Source organism: Sapajus apella, unplaced genomic scaffold (assembly GCF_009761245.1).
Source record: "Sapajus apella isolate SASKATOON/1434 unplaced genomic scaffold, GSC_monkey_1.0 scaffold144, whole genome shotgun sequence".
Classification (NCBI taxonomy): Eukaryota; Metazoa; Chordata; class Mammalia; order Primates; family Cebidae; genus Sapajus; species Sapajus apella.
In genome coordinates, this window is record NW_022437084.1 from 1,023,461 (window position 1) to 1,046,994 (window position 23,534).

The 23,534-nt window shown below is 41.6% G+C and overlaps 1 protein-coding gene across 2 annotated transcripts; it reads right to left on the bottom strand.

Annotated features, from left to right (window-relative positions):
- Positions 1-1,374: 1,374 nt before the first annotated feature.
- Positions 1,375-13,361, bottom strand: ZNF175 (zinc finger protein 175). 2 transcript variants are annotated; one of them, XM_032264658.1, is made up of 4 exons: positions 13,168-13,361; positions 8,423-8,549; positions 8,061-8,156; positions 1,375-4,853 (listed from the first exon to the last, which is right to left on the bottom strand). In XM_032264658.1, the coding sequence occupies exons 2-4, from the start codon at positions 8,520-8,522 to the stop codon at positions 3,190-3,192; spliced, it is 1,860 nt and encodes a 619-aa protein (XP_032120549.1). In that variant the 5' UTR covers positions 8,523-8,549; positions 13,168-13,361; the 3' UTR covers positions 1,375-3,189. The 2 variants fall into 2 exon arrangements, with proteins under 2 accessions (XP_032120549.1, XP_032120548.1); XM_032264657.1 differs by lacking the exon at positions 13,168-13,361 and adding an exon at positions 11,151-11,585.
- Positions 13,362-23,534: the final 10,173 nt, after the last annotated feature.

Genomic DNA, 23,534 nt, shown 5'->3' on the forward strand with positions numbered 1-23,534 from the left:
CTAGAAACAGACCTTGTAGAACCTGGCCAGGAAAGGGCCAGGACCCTCTCCTACAAGGAAAGCTGTGCTTCCGACTTTCTGCCTCTGTAGTCTTCCCCATCCAGGCCACCTTGGAGGGGTGTTTGCCCTGTGCCCCATTCACTACCTGAAGATGAATGGATTTTCCAACAGGTACTGGGGCTGGGATGATGATGACGACAACATTGCTGCTAGGTGGGAGGCCCTGCTCCAAGGAGCCCAGAAGGGGCTGCAGGTCCTGACATGATGAGGCAGGTATGGGCCACCCTGGACTGCAGGGAACACGGGCTACCCTGGACTGGAGGGCTGGCCTGTGGCATGGGGACCCTGTCAGAGACAGATGTTTGGCCTCCATGCCCTCCCATGTCCCTGGAAGGGTATACCTAAGCAGGATGCTCCTCTCCTGGCCCCACCTTCTCTTCCGACACTACCATATGCCGGAGGGGATCCCAGAGTGGGGTCCCCAGGTGATGCTTAGGAATAGGGGAAGCCCAGATCTGAGAAGGGAGGCACCTCCCAAGGAGTCTTTGGAACCTCTAACCAGTGTATCTATACTGTAGGCTCAAGTTTTTACAACACCTATCCTGGGGCCCTGCCACCTTCCTCCCTGAAACTGAATAGGGTGCCACTCCCAGGACCCAGGTGTACGCTGTTTCCCCCCACACCAAGTAATACCCCTCACCACCATGGAGAGGCCTCTGAGGCCTTTCCACCCCAAACCAGTCACATCTGTGGCCAGCCAGTCCTTGTGCCTGGACTCCCCAGGTGAGACTCTTCCACTTTTCTCGGGAGGTGGGCCATGGTGACTGATACTACACCCCTGGACAGGGAGAGGCCAGTTAGACACAGAACAGATTTGCTCTCCAAAGCCCAGCACAGGCTCAGGTCTGTGCCTGTTCCTGACTAGCTGTGCAGGCCCCTGCCAACCTTGAAGGGATATGGAGACTAAAGCCATGGGTGCCCATCTCTAACACTCTCCCCCTTCTGGAAAGGACTTCAGCTGACTGGAATCTGCCACTGCAGTCCCACGCCCAGCACAAGGGAACCCAGGCAGTCTCAGGGATACAAGGTCCCACTAAAATTCATCAGCAGTTGGTCTGCCCATGCAGTTCCAAGGGCTTAACACATACACACTTCTCACATCAAATGCGTGGGGGTTGGGTACTATCATAATCTCCCTTTTGTAGACGAGACATCTTTTGTAGATGAGACCAAATAACTTGCTGAGCAGATGCAGAGGGTAGAGAGTGGACCCAGGAATAAATGCAGAAGCCTGGCTCCTGAGCCTGTGCCCTTAAAAGATTATGCTGGTCTGCTTCTCAGAAATATTTGGGTAACAGTCCCCTCTCCCTTTTCTTTAGCAAGAAAAGGTATGTGTGTGTGGGGAAATAAGTAATCAAAACTGGGAATGGCTAAATAAATTATGGCAGGTCAACCTCATGGAATATGTGTGTGCAATCCATCATAGATTACAGAATGAAAAAAAACATGCACACACATGTAAGAAATCTGAGTTTTATAAATCAAGGAAAGAGTCCTTCCACAGGTATATAATTATGAGCAGAGTAATATATGTGTATGTGTGCGTGTTTGTATCAAGTGTTGGCAAACATTTTCTGTAAAGAGCCAGAGAGTAAATCTTGGGGGTCATCTGATCTCTACCAAAACTACTCAGTTCTGCCAGTGGAGCATGAAATTAGCCCAGAGAATACATGTCCAAATGAACATGGGCTGTATTCCAGTAAAATTTTATTAAAAAAAAAAAAAAAAAAAAAAACAGTTGGTAGGCCATATTTGGCTAATGGCCACAGTTTGTTGATTCCTGGTGTGTATGTTTAGGGGCCTGTGTAAAAATATGAACCAGATTAATGGCTGGCACTGATTATGCAGAGACTTGAAACAGACTAAAGGTTGGCACTGATTATTTATGGAGAAGCTCACCATAGATAATGGAGATGGAAAGGGAGGGCCAAGCTGAGCTAATCCTAAAAGAAGAGAAAAGCTATAATATAAAGATCAGTAAACATTATAGAATCTCATTTATGCATTTACCAAAAAAATGTACTTTCATGTGCATGTATAATAAAGGAGTTAATCATTATCAATAACAATCTCATGAAATAAATATTCAATAAGGAATTTTTTTAATAAAAACAATTAGATTAGATTCTTTTAAAAAATAACTGTAATCTACCTACACCTGCTATGCAGTGAATTCTGCGGCAAACCCCACTGCACTGAGGGCATACATATACACATATGCATATATACACATATGCTGACCTGACCATACACATATATCTGCATATGCATATATACAGACACAGATACATAAATATACGTACATACAGGTTGGGTATCCCTAATCTGAAAACCCAAAATCTGAAGCTTTTTGAGCTCTCACATGATGCTCAAAAGAAATGCTAATTGGAGCATTTCATCTTGGATTTTCGGATCAGGGATGCTCAACCAATAAATATAATGCAAATATTCCAGAATCTATAAGTATCTGAAATCCAAAATGCTTCTGATCCCAGGCATTTTGGAGAAGGGATACTAAACCTGTATACAATATATATGCTTTTATATACATAAGGCACACACACATAATATTGTCCTGTTATTACTCTGTTGGCACTGTAGAAATATTGATATCCCACAATAAACAGGGTTATCATTAATATAATTTCCCACAAACTTTAAGTAATCTGGTAACAACCTGCTTGTACCATTCTTTACAGAAAGGCTTTTCTCAATGCATTAGTCTGGGTTTCTTCTCAGGATGAAAATTTATAACCCTTAATGAGGCCAGTATTAAGAAGGACATTTCTGCTTATTCTTTTTTCAGTAATTTCTCTCACATAAAGTGTGACTTTGTCGTGTGTTCACACATGCAGTGCATTCCTAGAGTTTTTCTGAAGCATGAATTCAATAACATACAATTAGACTGATTCTGAGATTTTCTCTTCTTCAAGAAACTTAGGGAGTATATTTCATTGATGAATATGCTGATGAACTAGGAATTCATTTCTTGGTAAAGCCTTTCACAGAATAACTGAATTTGTAAGATTTGTCTCTGGTATGAGTTGTTTGATGTTTATTGAAATTTGACCTGTTGTTGAAGGCCTTTCCACATTCAGAACACACGTAAGGTCTTTCTCCCGTGTGAATTCACTGATGCACCTTGAGTTGTGGTTTCTTACTGAAGAATTTCCCGCAGTCAAGGCATTCATAAGGTTTCTCTCCAATGTGAGTTCTTTGATGGGTAATCAACTCTGATTTCTGGAGAACAGCCTTCCCACATTTGTAGCAGACAAAAGGTCTCTCTCTAGTGTGAGTTATTTGATGTTTATGGAAATTTGACCTGCCATTGAAGGCCTTCCCACAATCAGTGCACACATAGGGTTTCTCTCCTGTGTGGATTCGTTGATGCTTTTTGAATTGCGACTTAGAAGTGAAGGCTTTCCCACATTTGCTGCATTTGTAAGGCTTCTCTCCCGTGTGAATTCTCTGATGCATGCCGAGTATTGACTTCTGATTGAAGGCTTTCCCACATTCACCACATACATGGTGCCTTTCTCCAGTATGAATTTTCTGGTGTACATTCAGGTGTGACTTTTGGGTGAAGGTTTTTCCACAGTCACTGCATTCATAAGGTTTCTCCCCTGTATGAATTCGATGATGTATATCAAGCTGTGACTTGGAAATGAAGGATTTCCCACAGTTGTGGCACTGATAAGGTTTTTCTCCTGTGTGGTTTCTTTGATGGACAGTCAGGTGTGCCTTCTGGATGAAGGCCTGCCTGCATTCAATACACATGTAGGACATCTGCCCTGAGTGGATTCTCTGGTACAAGCTGAGTGTTGACTTCTGGGTAAAGGCTTTCCCACAGTCACTGTATGCATACTGTCTCTCACCAGTATGAATTTTCTGATGTATAATGAGGGTTGAGTTTTGGGAGAAGCCTTTGCCACATTCACTGCATTCATAGAGTTTTTCTCTACTGTGAGTTCTCTGATGTCTGAAGAGAGATAACATCTGGAAAAAGGCTTTTCCACAGTTATGGCATTTATAGGGCTTCTTTCTAGTGTGAGTTTTCTGGTGCGTAACCAATTCTGATCGCTGAATAAAGACCTTCCCACATTCTTTGCATATATAGAGTATATCACCTGTATGATCTGTCAGATATAAACTGAGTTTTACTTGTGGGGTGAAGGCTTTTCCACATTTGCCACATTCATGGAAATTTCCTACACTATGAATTCTCTGCTGGGCAAAGAGGTGTGACTTCTGGATGAAGTTCTTCCCACATTCAGAACATCCATCTCGTTTCTTCTGAGTATGAATCTGATGTTGGGTGAGTGACTGTTTATAGCCACAGACTTTTCTACACTGATTACCTTTGCAAAATGTCTCTCCTGCATTGCAAGCATCGGAAGAGCTGTGGCTGAATAGCTGACCACATCCAACAACGTCATCAAGCTGTTTTGTGTCATTGTTTTCATTCTGACCATTCACTTCTAGGTTCAGCTTCAAACTTTTTGTAAATAAGCAACATTTCTTAGGTTGTTTTTGTGAAGAAACAAGGTGGGGCTTTGTGTGAACCATTTTCCCTCGATCCTTATATTCACAATTGCTTTCTGTGTTTAATGTTTTCTTGTTGAAGAAAGCGCTGTGACTCATGGGTTGAATTTGATTTTGCTCATCTCTCTTTCTACGGTCAGCACCCAGCCTCAGTTCTTCTAAAACGGAATACCACGAACCATTTGTTGTGGACTCACCTACCATATCCTTTTGAAATGACGCTTTCTTAGAAATCTCCTGTAACTCCCCTTCTGCAAGGAGAAAGAGAAGATGAAATAGACACAATGAACAGGAAAGAGGAGACATTGTATAAGCTGATTGACAATGAACACAAGGAAATTGCTGAGTCGTGTAATAATGGTGCTAATGATGTTGACAATGAGCAGAAACATAGAACCCTTATTATATGCTGAGCACTTATCTACATAGCACTTAGCACGTGCCAGGCAATGGCTACATGGCATATACATACTCATTTAATTTGCATAATGACCTCAGGAGGTAGCAATCGTGTGTGTTCCTGTTTTACAAAGAAAAGGAAGCACATAATGGTTATGTAACTGGCCAAGATCATTTCGCTAATCTGTGGGGATTAGATTTGAACAACCTGGGGCCATTTATACAAAAGCAGTCTAGACACCCAGATCTAGTAGAATAAGTAGTGAATAAAACAGACAAGAATGTTGCAGGCACCATCTCTGGACAGCCAAGGCTTGAAGGATGGGGCGCAGCATATAGGTGTTCATTAACTTGCAGAGACAAATCCTCACCAGTCTCCCTGCTTTATCTTACTTGTAAGAAACGATGCCAAGCCCATCAGCCCTGTATATCCTCCTGAAAACTATTAAAGCTTCACCTATCTTGACATGGCCAACCAGTGAAAGAATGACTATGCCCCAACTCTCCATGAAGTTACAATTTTTTTTTCCATGAACTTAGGAATACACCCATATCCCCAGAAAGATATTATGAAAAACTGGACAAGCAAGCTCTTCCTCAGAATTTGTTTCACTCTTCTTCCATAGAAATTAATTGTTCTTTGTTAGAACTTTCGGCTTTATGCTATCAAATATGCTTTTTTTAGTTTGTTTTTTTTCCCAAGAATAGGAGTCTCTGATCATCTTGTGCATTTTATTAGTATAGTGCACAAAACGTACTAGGTTCTCAATAAAAATAATAGTTACTAAATTTTACTATTACTTTTTTCTACCAGATTTTAATACTAAGTATGATGTCACATGTAGTTTCTTTTTTCTTTCAGTCACTTAAGCTGTATCCCAGATGCTTATCATATCAGAAAACTCAATCATCTTTCATTCTTAAAAAAAAAAATTAGGACAGTTTTAATCTTTATTGTTAACTTCTTCTTGTAACAAAAACTGTGTAATATTAAATGGACCATCTTACCCATTTTGTATTTTACAGTTCAGTAGTGCTACCTTTATTCACCCTATTGTGCAACAGATCTCCAAAACTTTTACATCTTGCAAAACTGAAATGCTGTACCCATTAAACAATTCTCCCTTTCCCCTGTCCCTCATCCTTGGGCAGCCACAATCTTATTCTGTCTCTGTGAATTGACTGCTCAAGCTACCTCATATAAGTAGAATGATATATTTGGATTTTTTGTGTCAAGCTTATTTCACTTAGCATGAGGATAAGATTCATCCACACTGCAGCATGTTTCATAATTCCCTTCCTTTTTAAGGCTGAATAATATTTCATTGTATGTATAGACCTTATTTTGCTTACCAGTTCATTGGTCAATTGACAGTTCTACTTTCTGGATATTGTGAATACTGCTGCTATGAACAAGAGTGTACAAACAGCTGTTTGGGTCCTTGCTTTCAATTCTTTTTTGTATCTAACCAGAAGTGGAGTTCCTGGATCATATAGTAATTTTATGTTTAATTTCTGAGGAATCACCATACTATTTTCCATAGGATTACGCCATTTTACATTCCCACTAGCAATACACAAGGATTCCAGTATCTCTATATCCATGCCAACACTTGTTATTCTGTTTATTTAATAATAGTCATTCTAATGATTGTAAAGGGATATCACACAATGACTTTGATTTGCATCGTGATGTTGAGCCGTTTTTCCTATTATTGGCCACTTGTATATCATCTTTGAAGAAATGTCTATTCACATCCTTTTCCCACTTATTAAAACAGGTTATTTGTTTTCTATTTCATTTTTCACTCTTAAATAGCAATTTTACCCACATAAGGGTAGTCATTTATTCTGGCAGTCTTCCACTGTGTCCCCAAGCAGAGATTTGAAACATTTTTAACTTCTCACTTCATGTCATAAAAATCTTGCTGAACCTGATAACACTTAAATTACTGCCCAAAATGTTCAATGTAAACCATGAGAACTGTACTGAAAAGCTTTTCCATAACTCTTCAACACAGTCTAACAATGCTGATTGAAAAAAAAAAAAAAAAAAAAGATCCAGTTTATTCTCAAATCCAAGCACACTCTCATGTCTTCTGATCCCATTAATCTTGCTTCATCTGCTTCTTCGTTTCAATTCTAAATGGCTTTGTGGATCAGTTATAAGTACTGTGTCCTTAAAATTCCCAATGTCATTCCACCTCTAGGTTGACATCATTTTTTCTGAACTTCACAAGCATTTGCTATCCATGTTTCCCATTTTGATACACTTGCTTTTTGAGTAGCCTTCCATGAAATAGACATGATTGATGCGCAAAGGCTGATGCTTTTAACATTTAATGCCATTGTCCTCTCCAAATGCAATCTCTGTTCTTTTGAACTTAGCAGATATTTAAAGCATCCTTTAAAAATAGTGTGAAATATTCTCTTCTGCTTATTTTCAGAAAATCAGTAATTTCTGTATCCTAAATATAAAATATAAAATAAATATAAAAGTCTTAATGCTCTATCTTAAATGTATAAAATTTATATTTTATAAGATATAAATATAAAAAAATCCTAATGCTGTACCTTAAATGTATCTTAAATCAGATAACAGATATGAAGAGAGGCTCCCCACCATTCAGTTATTAGAAAAGTAACACTTAAACAATGAAACAGCCCTTTGACCCATCAGTAGGTCTATAAATTCAGCAATTTTATTAATGCCAAGTGTTAGCAAGCAAGATGTGCAAATGCAAATCCTTGTGCATAGCACATGGGACTGTAAACTGGTGCAGCCCATCAGGAGAGCAATATGGTTGACTTAGTCAAGTATACTTATCTCCATGACCAGGCAATCCCCTTTGTGAGTATTCACCTCTGGGAAATTCTTAAGGCACCCGCTATAGGACATTTAGAATTTATAGACTATTTACAGTGTTTGATGTAGAAACTGGGAGTAGGAGGCAACCTATGGGCCACCACTCGTGGAATGGAGGGAATGGAAAAGTATGGTAGATTGGTAATGGTTTCCTGTAAAGATACCTGCATTTGCCTGGGTACAAGTTACTCACCTTGACACCTCTGATGTGAGAATTCAGCCTCCTCCATACAAGGCTCCTTTTCTTTTAGCCTTCTGAAGATGACATCTGGGTTGGGAATCTGATACCCTGTTAATTAGAAAGGATACTGGATTTAGGTGTGGCTTCTTCAGTTTTAGAGGCCATTCAATGAAGCTTTACATTGGCTCATTAGAAAAGTCAACATATTCCATGGGGCACAAAATAATACTAAAAGGTGCCCAAAAGAAACAAACAATCCAGGACAAGCCAAGGCAAAAGTCATGACATACTTTGATATCTCACTGCGTACTGCAACTAGGAAGAAGAAAATCTCAACAGCATCCAGCCAAGATTCCCAGGTCAGTTGTGCTCACCCACTGAGAAGAGGTGGCTATAGAGCTCCAGCATCACATCCTGGTACAGGCGTTTCTGGGCAGGGTCCAACTGTTGCCACTCCTCTCTGCTGAAGTCCATGGTCACATCCTCAAACAACACTGATGCCTGTAACAATGTAACCAATATTTTAAAAATCATCGAGATGCTTTACATTCTGTTTTTATACTAAGTTTTCAGAAGTCAGCATATATTTATACTTGAAGCACATCTCAGTGTCAACCAGCCGCGTTCAAGGGCTCAATAGCTACATGTGGTGAGTGGCCACCACACTGGACAGCACAGATCTAGATTTAAATACCAGTTCAGAACAGATATTGGGCATATACCCAGGGGTGGAATTCTGGGTCATAGCAAAGACATGTTCATCTTTAGTAGAAGACTGGAAATCATTTTCCAAATCGGCTGTACCAATGTACTTGCTCACCATCAGCACATGAAATCCTTCTGGTTGCTCTGTATCCTCACCTACATTTGGTATTATCAGTGTTGGCAACTGTATGCATTTTGGTGGGGGCATGGTAGTTAACTGACATTTCCCAGATGACTAATGAAGCTGAGCATCTTTCCATGTTTACCAGCCTACTCAAGCAACTTTCTTCTTCACTTTTCTGTTGGGCTAAAAAACACTTTTACTCAATTTTTTTTTTTTTTTTTTTTTGAGACAGACTCTCACTCTATTGCCCAAGCTGGATTGCAGTGGCATGAGCACAGCTCACTGCATCCTCTGCCTCTCAGACTCAAGCGATCCTCCTGCCTCAGCCTCCCAGGGAGTTGGGACCACATGGAGACTTGCTCTGTTGCCCAGGCTGGAGTGCTGGAGTACAGTGGCATGATCTTGGCTCCTAGTAGCCTCTGCCTCCTGGGTTCAAGTTATTCTCCTGCCTTAGCCTCCTAAGTAGCTGGGATTACAGGTGTGCATCACCATGCACACCTGGGGTTGAAAGTATGAGAAAGTGGGTAAAAGCAAACCTTTTAATGATCTGTTTCTTAATTAATTAACATGTTAATTAACAATCCAAGAAGGAGCAATATAAGCATGTGTCACTGAAAGATTAGGAGGTAATTGCCAAAAGAATTAGCTAAAAATGTAAAAAGTGAATGCCTGGGAGGAGCTGGAACTTGTATAAAAATATAGCAAGTGACGGCTCTTTCAAAAGATGACAGCCTTCATAAAACCACCTGATCCTCTTTTCTATTTCAAATAAAACTGAAACCTTTCAAAGGAAAAAGTTACAAAAGTATTTACAAACATATGCAACAAGGACCTTAGGTTATTACTATGTGAGAACTCTTTAAAAATCCGGAGGCTAAGCCAAACCAAAATACAAATCAAAAGATAGGAAAAAGTAACTCACTAAAGACAAGTAACTGACCAATAAAATGATGGGAAAAAATCCTGTTTGTTAACAAAGTAATGCAAATTAAAACACTGTACTATCTTTTTTTCCCATCAAATTAGAAAAGATAAAGATAACAGAAAAATACAGTATTGTCCAGAGCAGCGGGAAATATGCACCACAAAGAGAAGGCAATGTGACTGGGACTGGGATAGATTCTGACATGCAAGTTGACCAACATCAATGCAAATAAATGTACATTTGCACCGCTGTCACAAAGACTTAGACAATTTCATGTTTTAAACTTGTTTTGTTTTGAGACAGGGTCTCTCTCTGTTGCCCAGGCTGGAGTGTAGTGTCACCATCACAGCTCACTGCAGCCTCGACCTCCCCAGGCTCAGGTGATCCTCCCATGTCAGCCTTCTGAGTAGCTGGGACTAGAGGTGCATGCCACCACACCTGGCCAGTTTTTGTATTTTTGTAAAGACAAGAGTCTTGCCCTGTTGCCCAGGCTGATCTCGAATTCCTGTGCTCAAGTGATCTGCCTGCCTCGGCCTCCCAAAGTGCTGGGTTTACAGGCATGAGCCACTGTACCCTGCCTAAACTTGTATGTTTCAAATTTTCTTTTAAAAATGATTTTTAAATGTTAAATATTTGGGGTATTTACAATTTTGAAAATGATTTATATGTGCAATTTATTGTGTTAATGTTCCCTTCTTTTCACACTTTCTACTATCAAATGTTTCTAGCAGGTTGAGATGATTTTAACAGGTTGCTGAAACATATCATCTTCTGATTTCTTGTTACCAAATCCTGTCTATTTCTATCTGTGGGCAATCTGGAAACACTATTTTCCAGCATTTTTTATTCACCTTTTTAAACAGGAAAAACCACATGGTTCTGAAAAGCCTGTTCTCGCTCTGCCTCCCTGTGACTCTTTAAACTATAAAGGAAGGAGATTTTTCTGCACCTTATGAGAACAGAGGAGAAATGAGCCAATCCCCATAGACCAAGCAAGGAATCTGGTGGGAACCACTTGAAATTCTTCAAAGACCCAATGGAGTGGAGCCAGTGCTTAGCAGGAAAGAGTCAGCTCTTCCATTCTGTGTCTGGGGTTTCTGATCAGACCAGGGATCACAGTTTATTCTTTTTTGACCCAAGGCCAACACTGTACTGTCCTCTTTTATCAGCCAGTTCATGGTTTCCTCTGGAACACAGATAGCCTAAGAATGTGGAAACATCAGGCCTCTGTGGTCCTTGCTTGGCAGGAAAGTCAAGACTGACTCAGGAAAAGGGAGCCCAGAGCCTGCTGCATCCTGTGTATGCCCTCATGTTCTGGAGAACTGTCCCCAGGGCTGCTCCTACTTACCCCACAAGATCCATCCTGCTCCTCTGGACCCAAGACCTGAGGCTTTTGAGAAAAATTCACATCAGCAGGCATCTCCACTCTGGGCTTCTACACTTGGTCTCTCTTGCTGACAACTCAACTCCACTTTTCCTAGGAGCCAGAAGCTGGATAGGCGTTTGGATTCTCCAACTGGGGATAGTCCAGAGAGGTGTGCTGGGCTGTGAAGGGAGATCCTGCAGCCTCAATGACGTGGCCTGACCTGGAGGTTCTGCAGCCTAGAGGAAGCCTTGCTAACTACATGGTCACTCATTCAACATTCACTCCACAGATATTTCTTGAGGGCAGTGAAGTTGAAGTCACTGTGTCAGACAGTGTAGTAGACAAAGTTTAGAAAAGTCCAACTCTAGTTATTAGGGTTAGAAATGAAGACTGAGTCTGGACTAAATGATGAGTTCATTGCAGCTTTGCTACCTTTTCACTGTGAGAATATGAAAATATTTAGTTTTAGTTTCCAAAATGAGAATACAGGTATTTATCACAGGTGTTGGGAAATTTATGCAAGATGAAGCTTGTCAGGTCCTCAGTGCCTGCCTGGCAAGTGGTAAATATGAATAAAAATAAGCAAGTTGTCAATTTCATTTCACACAACCCTGTCAGCTAAATATAATGGGCATTATGATACCCGTTTTGGGGATGAGGATAATGAGGCTGTGTGCTGTTACGTAATTTGCCTGAAGGGTCATCAGTCTGCAAATGGAAAAACAGGGAATCAGCCCTATATCTGCCTTGTTCTAAACTGTACACTGTCCCCACTAGCTCATGTACCCATACGTGGCCAGCTCCCAGAAACACCATTTCCTCCTCCTGTTTCCTTCATAGAGCCCAGGCTGGGTGGTGGCTGTGTCAGCTGTACCTATTCTGAGCTTCTGGACTTTTCAGTCCCCAGCCATAGTACACCACACAGCCCAATATCTTCTGACAAAGCTAAAACGTAAAATCACTGGGTTAATCCCCACCGTGACCCAGACAATTTGCAGACATGCAACAGGGCCTTCAGTCACCATTTCTTGCCTGTCCACAATGAGTTGCCCCCACCACACCTGAATGCCATCTCTGACAGCACTTGACTTTCAGAAATCCCCAAAGAGTGGACCACAGGACATCCAAAAAGTTACAAAATGCCTTCCAGTCACTGACATGGCCTAGGTTTCTGAAATCATTATTGCCCTGATAGCCAAGAAATGTTTCCCAGGGAGTACAGTTTTCTGGTTTCCACAAAACGGCAAATAATCCCAAACACAAGGGTCCAAATGAAATGCCCCGATAGGAAACCATTATCCATCTGCTCAACTGTCAATTACTGATCCTTATCATGTCCAAGGGACCCAAGAAGCAGCCAACACTGACCCACCCACCAATCCCTGTCCCACTCATCTATCCCTGAAGGACCCCGATACTGCTAGAAAGCAATGCAGTCACCCTCACAAATCCCCATCATTGACTCCCTAGGCCTCTAGTCAACTGGTTGCTGTAGGCTACCCCTGGCAACCTCACTCTACTGATTCCTATAGGTCACCCATCACTGGTCCCCTGAGAGTGTTACAGTGTGATCCTCAAAGTCCTCCAACCCCTGAAGCTCTTGGCTTGCAATCTATCACTGACTCCCCTAGTCCCATGGACAGTGAATCCCTTCCCTGAACGTCATCCAGTGCCATCTGCAAAGGCGCTCTTGAAGACGCACTTCACTGACCTCAAGTCAGCCAGTTTCGTGGACCAATATAAAATCCGATATTAAAGTACATTTAGAATTTAAGTTACAAAAACACTTATATACAAGCAGAAAATAAGAAAAGAGGGATAATTAACAGGCTAATTATCCAACTAAAATCAGCAAACCCTACTTACTCCACGGCATCCATCACCCACCACAGAAATCTATCAGTCAACACACGCCAGTCACTCACCTCACAGCCCCGTCTTTACCCGAGAAATCCCTTCACCACGCACCCCCCCCCCCAACAAGCCTCTCCTCACTCACCCCAGGCCCGAGCCGGCCTCTCCGCCCTGACCCTACAGAACCCCTACTGCTAATGTTCCCAGTCACTTCAGCGTCTCTTAAGCGACAGACAGATGCAGGTAACAGAAGCAAAATGGCCGCTCTAGGCCACTTCCGATTTAGGTTAGAGTCCCCTTGGGATTAATGTGGCCAATGTTGAACTGCGCGCATGCCCAGTAACACTTTTGAAGCTACAATGGGCCAACAGTTATCATGACGTATAATGGTATACTTTTATTCCGTGGTTCATTCTCCTTCAGAAACTTCATCGGAAGAACGGCATGGCCACACCCATATGGATTAGGATATGGAGGCCGCCATCTTCAAAGGACTTCCATTACGTACAGCCAAGAAGGGCAAATGGAATGTTACAGATAAAAGTCTTGGGTCCCACAGTGGCAGGGGACCTATTCAATACTTGTGTATATTTATTTCTAGAAGAAACTGACATTATGTATCCGAAAAACACTTTTTCTCTATATTTTTCCCGCTAAAGACTTGTTTTGAATTACTAAACAACTCACTGTCTTTAATAGCACTTTTGAAAATGTTATCTTTCTGAAAAATGTTGTCTTTGTTATCCTTACACGATTGCTCTCTATACCTGTATGAGCCTATTGATGAAGTTACCTATCAAGAGACCACCTGAAGAGAGAATTTAGGGCTCTTGGGACACTTTTTAAAGAAAGGAGAATGAAAAAATACAATCAAGTTAAAGGAAAAAAAAAAACACAGTTACTGAGAACAATGTCAGCCAGCCCAACTGAGCAGAGGTTTATTGTTTATCTGGTTTATTTTCCACTAAATAAACAAAAATGTATTCCAAAAAGTGGGCAATGGTAATCATAAAATTTTTAAAACTTGGCTGATTAGTGGGAAATGGGAGGTGGGGCTAAGTGAGGATCTGAAGGTGAAGAACCTTCTCTCTCTTTTTTTGGAGACGGGGATTTGCTCTTATTGCCCAGGCTGGAGTGTGCAATGGCGGGATCTCAGCTCACCGCAACAGTCGCCTCACAGGTTCAAGCAGTTCTCCTGCCTTAGCCTCCCAAGTAGCCGGGATTACAGGCATGCGCCACCACGCCTAGCTAATTTTGTATTTTTAGTAGAGACGGGGTTTCTCTACTAAACCTGTGTTGGTCAGGCTGGTCTTGAACTCCAGACCTAAGGTGATCCTCCCGCCTCAATCTCCCAGAGTGCTGGGATTACAGACATGAGCCACCGCGCCTGGCCATTTTTTTTTTTTTGAAAAATAATAATTTAAATATATTGCTTTAGGTGTTTGTGTCATTTTATAGTTACCTATTTTATATTCTGTGTTCCCGATTTTACATTCTGTGTTCCGAGCTTCTGCCACCCCATCTCTGCAAGCCATCGTATTACTTTTAATTACTTTATACCTCATTTTCAGTCAACTGAGATCATAAAATAAGACTGTTTAGCCAATGAAGCGTTTTTTTGAACATGGTTCTAGGAATAGTTCAGTTTTCACAATTAGTGTTTGTTACACAAAGCATGAAACCTGCTTTCATTTTTAAAAATCAATTATATATTTACTCTAAACAAACATTGTAAAAGCAACAAAACACTTCCCTTCACTGTATGAGAAAGTATGATGTTTTAAGTTACTAAGAAATTCCCTGGATTTAGAACTTTTAAATTTTCTCCCCTTATAAATCAGAGACTATTTTTTGCTGTATTAAAGGTTTTACCCTAGAGCTTTGGTACATTGTATTTTTTAAAAAGGAAAATGCAGAGAGTGAAAATTAAGATAGAGGTAAAAGACTTTAAGTACAATAGCTGAGCATGTGTATGTTCAGGCAAGTAAAGAAGCCCCTCCACTGGGACATCTGTATTATGTGTAGGATGAGGGGTAACTGCCACCTCATACTCTTAGTGGGGCAGGCATACCCTAAGGTGACCCCTATTGAGTCACACCTTGTATAAATCCCTCCCTTTGAGTGCAAACAGAACCTAAGATTTGTTTCTAGCCAACAGAATATAGCAAAAGTTATGGGACTCATCTCTATTATTGGATCATGATATTAAAATCTATGGGAACTTGAACATCATCTACAAATACTGGAAACATTTCTCAGTTTCTAATTTTTACATTCCTGGCCTATCTTTCTGGTTTTACTTTATTGGCTATAACCTCTCTAATAACGTCAGATAATAGTGGTGACAGTGTGCATCCTTGTCTTGTTCCTGTTCAAATGAGGATGCTCCTCAATTTTTCTTCTTTAGGATGAAAGTTGGTGAAGGTTTTAATAGATATCTTTTATCATATGCATGGTAGTTCTAGTTGCTTCACTGCCTGAACAATACTTAGTATTGTTCGTCTTTTTAATTTCATATGTTTTAGTGAGTATCTCATAGTGGTATCTCATAGTAATTTTAATTTGCATTTCCCAGATCAAGCATTTTTTTCAAATGCTGAATGATCACTCATTTATCCTCTTTGCTGAAGCACCTCTTCAAATTTTCCACCCATTTTTCATTGGGTTTTAAAATTATTGTATTGTGAGAATTTTTTATGTATTCTAAAAATAAGTCTTTGAGAGATATACATTTTACAAACATTTTCCATTCTGTGGTTACTTTTTTATTTCATCTATTCTTTTCTAATTTTCAGAAGTTTTAAAATTTGATTATGACATTCTAGAAGAGTTTTTTAAGATTGGAGTTGGCAGTTTCTCAAGAAGGCAGACAAAACTTCTGACTCTGAATCTTCATATATCTTGTAAAGATAAAAGTCAAAAAAGAAAAAAAATTCTGGCTCTTGAAACTTGAATAAAGTGCTTCTAAATTAAAGTGCTTCAAAAAATAAAGACAAAAAAATCTTATGTAGATAAAGTCAAAAAAGAAAAAGAAAAACAATTCTGGTTCTTGAAACTTAAAAGTGCTTAAAAATTAAACTGCTTCAAAAAACAAAGACAACTGATTGCAGCTTATGAGGACTTCAGCATTTCAAATGCTCCACTTTAAAACCATGCCAACCATGCCAAGAACTCTCATCCTGGCCAACTTCAAACCAATCTACTGCCTGCATGACTGAATGCCTTGTTAAATAATTTTGTTGATTTCAACAAAATGTCTGCACTCAAAATCTCTGATATCAATTGTGCCAGTTTTTTTTTTTTCCCTGGAAATCAAAGAAAGTAAACAACCAACAGCATTAAAAGAAACTTCACCCCAAAAATATAGTATTTAACAGACCATTCTATATTCAGAAATGAAACTGTTTATCACCTTCATTTATAGCTAAGGAATATGTGCTTGCTCACTGACTAAATCTTTTCTTTCATATGTCTTATTTTAAGCAAACCTATTCTAAGACATTTGGGAAAAAGAAGTTAGAAATTAGAAAACAAAATAAAATTAACAGTTGTGATGTGCATCACAAGAAATTGGATGCTAAGGATATGTATTGAAGATTCTCCAAAGTTCAATTATTGATCTGTTCAAGTGGATCCAATATTAAGATTCTAAGAATATCATTCTCATTCCTTTGTATTCTGATATTGCACTTTCCTCAGAAGCAGAGGATGAGGAGCCCTTGGAAACTGCGTGTGGCCCGAAGACAAATTTTGGGCAAGTCTAAAAAAGTGAGATTCTTAGTCTGCTTAGGGTTTATGTGGGGAAATGGCTGAGGGCTTTGGCTGGAGGAATGAAGGTCACTGACAGATTTTAATCAGGGCTGTGATCTCCCTTATTCTTGTGTCTAAAATGACTATCCAAACTGCCAATTAACAAAACTGGAAAAATTAATAATTCCTGAAGTTAGAGAGGCAATGGTTACCCTCATTCAAGATTGGAAATGGGACACTTTCAGCCATTTTCCCAAACTCCTGGCCTCAAGCAATCCTCCCATCTTGTCCTCCCAAAGTGCTAGGATTACAGGTGTGAGCCACTGCACATGGCATGTTACAGCCATTTTTGAAAGCAGTTTGTAAATATGCATCATAGTCTTACAAACATATTACTTTCCCTTGAAAAGGTGATCCAGTTTCTGCTTAAAATATCTTCTAAGGAAATAATCAGAAATTATATTTTTGCACAAGTCACACTTGTTACTTGAAGTCAGTCACGGTAGAAGTGTTTGCACTGCAGAAATTGGCAAATATTGTCCATCAAGGCTTGATTGGTCATTGTACTGATTGTCTACACTTGATATAGTGATGGAGAAAATGCTAATAATGCAACTTAAAAGATGTTAATGTCTGCAGTCATTACATTGTAAATAGCACAAAAATTTAGAAAATGTTCTACTAGTATAGATATGCCAAACCTCTTATCTGATTCAGCAGAGTTTACTCCTGTCACTGACAAAAGAATAAAACCCCACCATACATCTCATTATTTGTTTCATCTTTCTCCTTAATGTAAATTAAAATATCAACAGCGTTTATAACTACACAGTGTACTGTTCATCAGTTGCCATTATAAGTTAGCTAAAGTTGCAAGAGTTCAGAAAAATCAGTGAAAGCATTCTGTGAGAATCACTTGACTGTGAAATTTACAATAAAAAGCATAGTACATTTTCTTATTATTGAAAAGTTATGTGCTATACATGCTTTTTGTCAGTAAAATTTATAATGAATATGTATTTTTGGAAATCCAGTTGCTAAATATTTCTCAGCACACTTCTGCTCCAATTTCATGTCTCTCTTGAATAAAGAATGGCCTTCATATGTGGAAGGGGAAGGAGTGGGGAGGAGAAAGACTATTCTACTGGGATCTTTCTCACTCACCCCCACACCAGGTGTTACCCACCAGCATAGGGTGAGGGGTGCTCTTGGGAAAATCAACTCCGTGGTACTGGTAGTCTGCCCCTACCCAGTTGAGTGTGGAATGCCAAGTTGCATATGTTCACAGTGAAGAGTTAATTTGCACATATGGGAATAGTGCATGCCAACTATATTATGAGTGGGTAATTAATATTCTCTACAGTTTTTTTTTTTTTTCTTTTTTTTTGAGTCGGAGTTTTGCTCTTGTTAACCCAGGCTGGAGTGCAATGGCGCGATCTCGGCTCACTTCAACCTCCGCCTCCTGGGTTCAGGCAATTCTCCTGCCTCAGCCTCCCGAGTAGCTGGGATTACAGGCACACGCCACCATGCCCAGCTGAATTTTTGTATTTTTAGTAGAGACGGGGTTTCACCATGTTGACCAGGATGGTCTCGATCTCTTGACCTCGTGATCCACCCGCCTCGGCCTCCCAAAGTGCTGGGATTACAGGCGTGAGCCACCGCGCCCGGCCTCTCTACAGTTTTTTAACATCCTGAGCCCCAAATAAAAAATAGCCCCAGAAGTGCCAGTCAGACTCCTCAGGGGTTGAGGGAGGAATTTGCATCTTCACCTATTAGGGCCAGCTCCTTTACTGGATCCTGTTATAGCGGCAGGCAAACCCCTTCGTCTACTCTCGTCCTGGAAACCATAGCTCCACTGTCACTAGCAGGATTGGTTCTCTGGCATCCCATGTCTTCTTGAATAGAGGGTGTGTTCTTGGTGTGGTCATTTTTCTTTACTATTAATGCCATTTCTGGGACAGGTCAATGTGGTGCCATTTCTGGGACAGGTCAAAAGTGCCCAATACCTGTTGAATGAATGGGTAGTTGATGTCCAGACTCAGGTAGGAGAGGACAGATGAGGGTGTTAGGTTAAAACTCATTTAGGATCAAGCTAAACACACATTATCTGGCCAAGGAGAATCCTATGCTGATAACTGGAAGTGAACTCTGTGGCTTCATGTAACCATAAGCCAGAGAGTTTTCAGGAAGGCAGCCCATAAGCCAGATGTCTACTGGGAGGAGGCAGGATGAGGAAGCAAGATGTGTGGTCTTAATAGATGTGGGGACAGATGAAAAACTAGATAAAGCATGAAAGAGGGATGTCAGGAGCCTGCTGCAAGAGCAGCAAGTGGAGAAATTTGAGCCCTCATACACTGCCACTGGGAGTGGAAACAAATTCTGTAGCCGCAGAAAACCACTTGGCAGTTTCTTGATAAGTTAAAGTAAACATTGACTTATCATGTCAACTAGCAATGACATTCCTTGGCATGTATCCCAGAAAATTTAAAACGAATGTTCAAACAAAAATTTGTGCATACATTTGTGATTTGGACAATGTTCTTGCTTATTTCTGTGTTGAGACATGACTGTGGAGTGTTGTTGTTCGTGTCTTTACCATCATGGTAACAGAGTGTCCTTCTCTGGGGCTGATGTCCTCTGAAACAATGAACAACTGGAGTTTCAACAAAGCCTGGCTGTGGGTGCCAGGCCAGCTGTGGCACGTCAGGGCTGTGTTATTCTTTCTAAAAGGAACACTTGAAAAACACTGGAGTAAGAACAGATGGGGCTGGAGAAGCCAACAGGCATCAGATCACTGACAGCCTTGGGCATTGACAAAAAGAACTGAATGTTTCTTTGGAAAACTAATAATTCACAGAGTGTTCAATCACACTCACACACCAATGAGTACTTATTATAACTATAACCGGTAATAAAGTGCTGCACTTGCAAACTTTTTCCTCACTAAAAATTGGGGTGATTCCAAGTTTCTCCTCTGGTAATAGGTAGTCTCCTGCTTGCCTTGTAACGTGCTGATGTTGAGGGTGCCTGGGTGGAAATCATTTGAGAATAATGCTGTACTATTGAAGGGCTTTATATTTTTGGGAGAGTGGGTTTTACGTGAGGAAAGTGGGGTGACCATGGTGACTTCATTTTTGCTTTAATGTGATTCCTCTGGAAGAGATTTGGTTCTATTGAGGTGCAGCTAAAAGTAGCTTTTTTTTTTAAATTTTATTGCATTTTAGGTTTTGGGGTACATGTGAAGAACATGCAAGATTGTTGCATAAGCACACAGGTGGCAGTGTGATCTGCTGCCTTCCTCCCCATCACTCACATCTAGCACTTTTCCCCATGCTATCTCTCCCCAACTCCCCTCCCCCTGCTGTCCCTCCCCTATTTCCCCCCAACAGACCCCAGTGTGTAGTGCTCCCCTCCCTGTGTCCACGTGTTCTCATTGTTCAACACCCGCCTATGAGTGAGAACATGTGGTGTTTGATTTTCTGCTCTTGTGTCAGTTTGCTGAGAATGATGGTTTCCAGGTTCATCCATGTCCCTACAAAGGACACAAACTCATCGTTTTTGATGGCTGCATAATATTCCATGGTGTATATGTGCTACATTTTCCCTGTCCAGTCTGTCATCGATGGGCATTTGGGTTGTTTCCAGGTCTTTGCTATTGTAAACAGTGTGGCAATGAACAAAAAATAGCTTTTTGGAGAGTACTGTCTGCAAATGTGTCCAGAGCCTGGGCTTCCCCTGGGCGCTTCTCTTCTGTAGCACCATGGACAGCGCAAACTCCTGTGCCTAGGGCTGGGTGGTGGCACCTGCGCTGCGGGTGGAGTGCTGCCTCGGGCCCCGTCCTGAACTGTTACACAGCTGGGGTGGGAGGAACCGGGAGGAACCCGGGATCAGGTCTGGAACCCAAAGGACACAGTGATGCTGGTCATGGAAGATCTAGATCCCCCTTCTCCTTGACAAAACTTTCCCTTGGCATCTCAGTTGCAGCCACTCCTGGGCTCTCCATTCTCACCGGGACCCTGGCCCTCGCCCCTCCCTCCTCAGGACTCGGTCCTCAGGTCACACCTGCACCCCCCAGGGTGGGATCCTGTCAGGACCCCTGTCAGACCCCCTGCCTCTCCCTCCTGCACCTCTCACCGTCCCCGCCCTTCCTTCCAGAGCCCACCTGTGCCCTTGTGCAGTTCCGGGGTCTGGAGCCTGGGTGGGGCTTCCCAAGCCTGTCTGTGTGGCATTAAGGATGAAGAGTAGGCGCGCACCTTCTGCAGAATGAAGGAGAGGCGGCTGGGGGACTAGAGATCTGGTTTTGGAGGGAAGAAGCTCAGGGAAAACCCCAACCTTCTCAGGCGAGAAGACAAGCGTGAGGCTGACCAGAAACGAGTCCTGGTGCCCCAGGCAGCCTCTCCAGTCCTGCCTGACCGAGGCTGGGAGGGTGGCTGGGGCAGGAAAAGCTGGGAGCCGGTGGAGCAACAGGAGCTCTGGCCTCGCTGGAGAAGGGGACGTGGTGAGGAGACCACAGAAACCACAGGAACTCAGAAAAGTGAAGAAGGCGTGATGAGAGGGAGTAGCGTGCTTTATAGAATCAGGAAGGCGTTTCTGAGGAGACGGCCTCTGAGCTGAAACAGGGAGACAGGGCTGCCTTAGGGAGAGCATTCCTGCAGGAGGGACTTGCAAGAGCCATGCACCTGGTGAAGGGACAGCCTGGGATGTCTGAGAAACTCAGTGCGCACCGCTCAGAGAGTGCAGACCCACAGTGAGGGGTGAAGTGCCTCTGGTGAGGTCAGCAGGGGCTCTGTCCTGTGCAGCCTGGTAGATGGGGAGTGCTAGGATTTTCTTCTTCATAAGATGAGCAGCCATGGAAATGTTTTAGCGAGAGAGGGATTGGTCTGATTTGTGTTTTAACAAAGTCCCTGGATGCTGCTTGGGAGGGCACTGTGGTAGGGAGAGGAGGGTCAGCCCGGGCCCTGGCATCCTGTAGATGAGGAAGAATGGTGGTTGGACCTGCATGGGCATTCTCAGTCAGAGACGTGTTTAATTCTCACAGTGGGGAGGGGAGGGAGCTCCTGGCATATGGTGAGTAGAGGCCAGGGAAGATGCTTAACATCTGCAATGCAGTCTGTACACCTGAAGGCTTAACATCACGTAGAGGCCACCAAGTCTTATGGCTTGCACCCTCTGAAGCAATGGCCCAAGTTGTACCTGGGCTTCTTTGAGCCACAGCTGAAAATCCATATTTGTTAAACAACAACTCCTCCCTTTCCTTCCTATCTTTCTCTCTCTCCTGCAGCCCCAGAAACCACCAATTTTACTTTCTTTCCCTATGAATTTGACTACTCTAGATACGTCATATAAGTGAAATCATACAGTATCTCTCACCTTGTGATTAGTTGATTGACTTAACATATATCCTCAATGTTCACCCATGTTGTAAGGTGTCGCAGGATATCCTTCTTTTTAAAGGGTAATTAATACTCCATTGTCTGTATATTCACCGCCTGTTCTTTTTTAAAAATATATATATTTTATTGTACTTTAGGTTCTGTGATACATGTGCAAAACATGCAGGATTGTTGCATAGGTATATATATGGCAATGTGGTTTGCTGCCTCCATCCCCCCGTCACCTATATCTGGCATTTCTCCCCATGTTATCCCTTCCCAACCTCCCTACACCCCCGCTGTCCCTCCCCTATTCCCCACAACAGACCTCAGGGTGTGATGCTCCCCTCCTTGTGTTCATGTATTGTCACTGTTCAACACCCACCTATGAGTGAGAACATGCGGTGTTTGATTTTCTGTTCTTGTGTCAGTTTGCTGAGAATGATGGTTTCCGGACATGAACTCATTGTTTTTTATGGCTGCGTAGTATTCCATGGTGTATATGTGCCACATTTTCCTTGTCCAGTCTATCATTGATGGGCATTTGGCTTGGTTCCAGGTCTTTGCTATTATAAACAGTGCCACAATGAACACACATGTGAATGTGTCTTTATAATCCTTTGGATTATAAATCATTGTATTATAAACCAGTAATGGGATTGCTGGGTCAAATGGAATTTCTATTTCTAGGTCCTTGAGGAATCACCACACTGTTTTCCACAATGGTTGAACTAATTTACACTCCCACTAACAGCGTAAAAGTGTTCCTATTTCTCCACATCATCTCCAGCATCTGTTGTCTCCAGATTTTTTAACGATTGCCATTCTAACTGGTGTGATATGGTATCTTAATGCAGTTTTGATTTGCATTTCTCTAATGATCAGGAATGATGAGCATTTTTTCATATGTTTGCTGGCCTCATAAATGTCTTCTTTTGAAAAGTGTCTATTCATGTCCTTCACCCACTTTTGAATGTTTTTTTTTTTTCTTGTAAATCTGTTTTAGTTCTTTGTAGATTCTGGATATTAGCCCTTTGTCAGATGGGTAGATTGCAAAAATTTTTTCCCATTCTGTTGGTTGCTGATTCACTCTAATGATTGTTTCTTTTGCTGTACAGAAGCTCTGGAGTTTAATTAGATCCCATATGTCTATTTTGACTTTTGTTGCCAATGCTTTTGGTGTTTTAGTCATGAAGTCTTTCCTAGCCTATGCCTATGTCCTGAAAGGTTTTGCCTAGGTTTTCTTCTAGGATTTTTATGGTGTTAGGCCTTATGTTTAAGTCTTTAATCCATCTGGACTTAATTTTAGTGTAAGGTGTCAGAAAGGGGTTCAGTTTCTGCTTTCTGCACATGACTAGCCAGTTTTCCAACACCATTTATTAAACAGCGA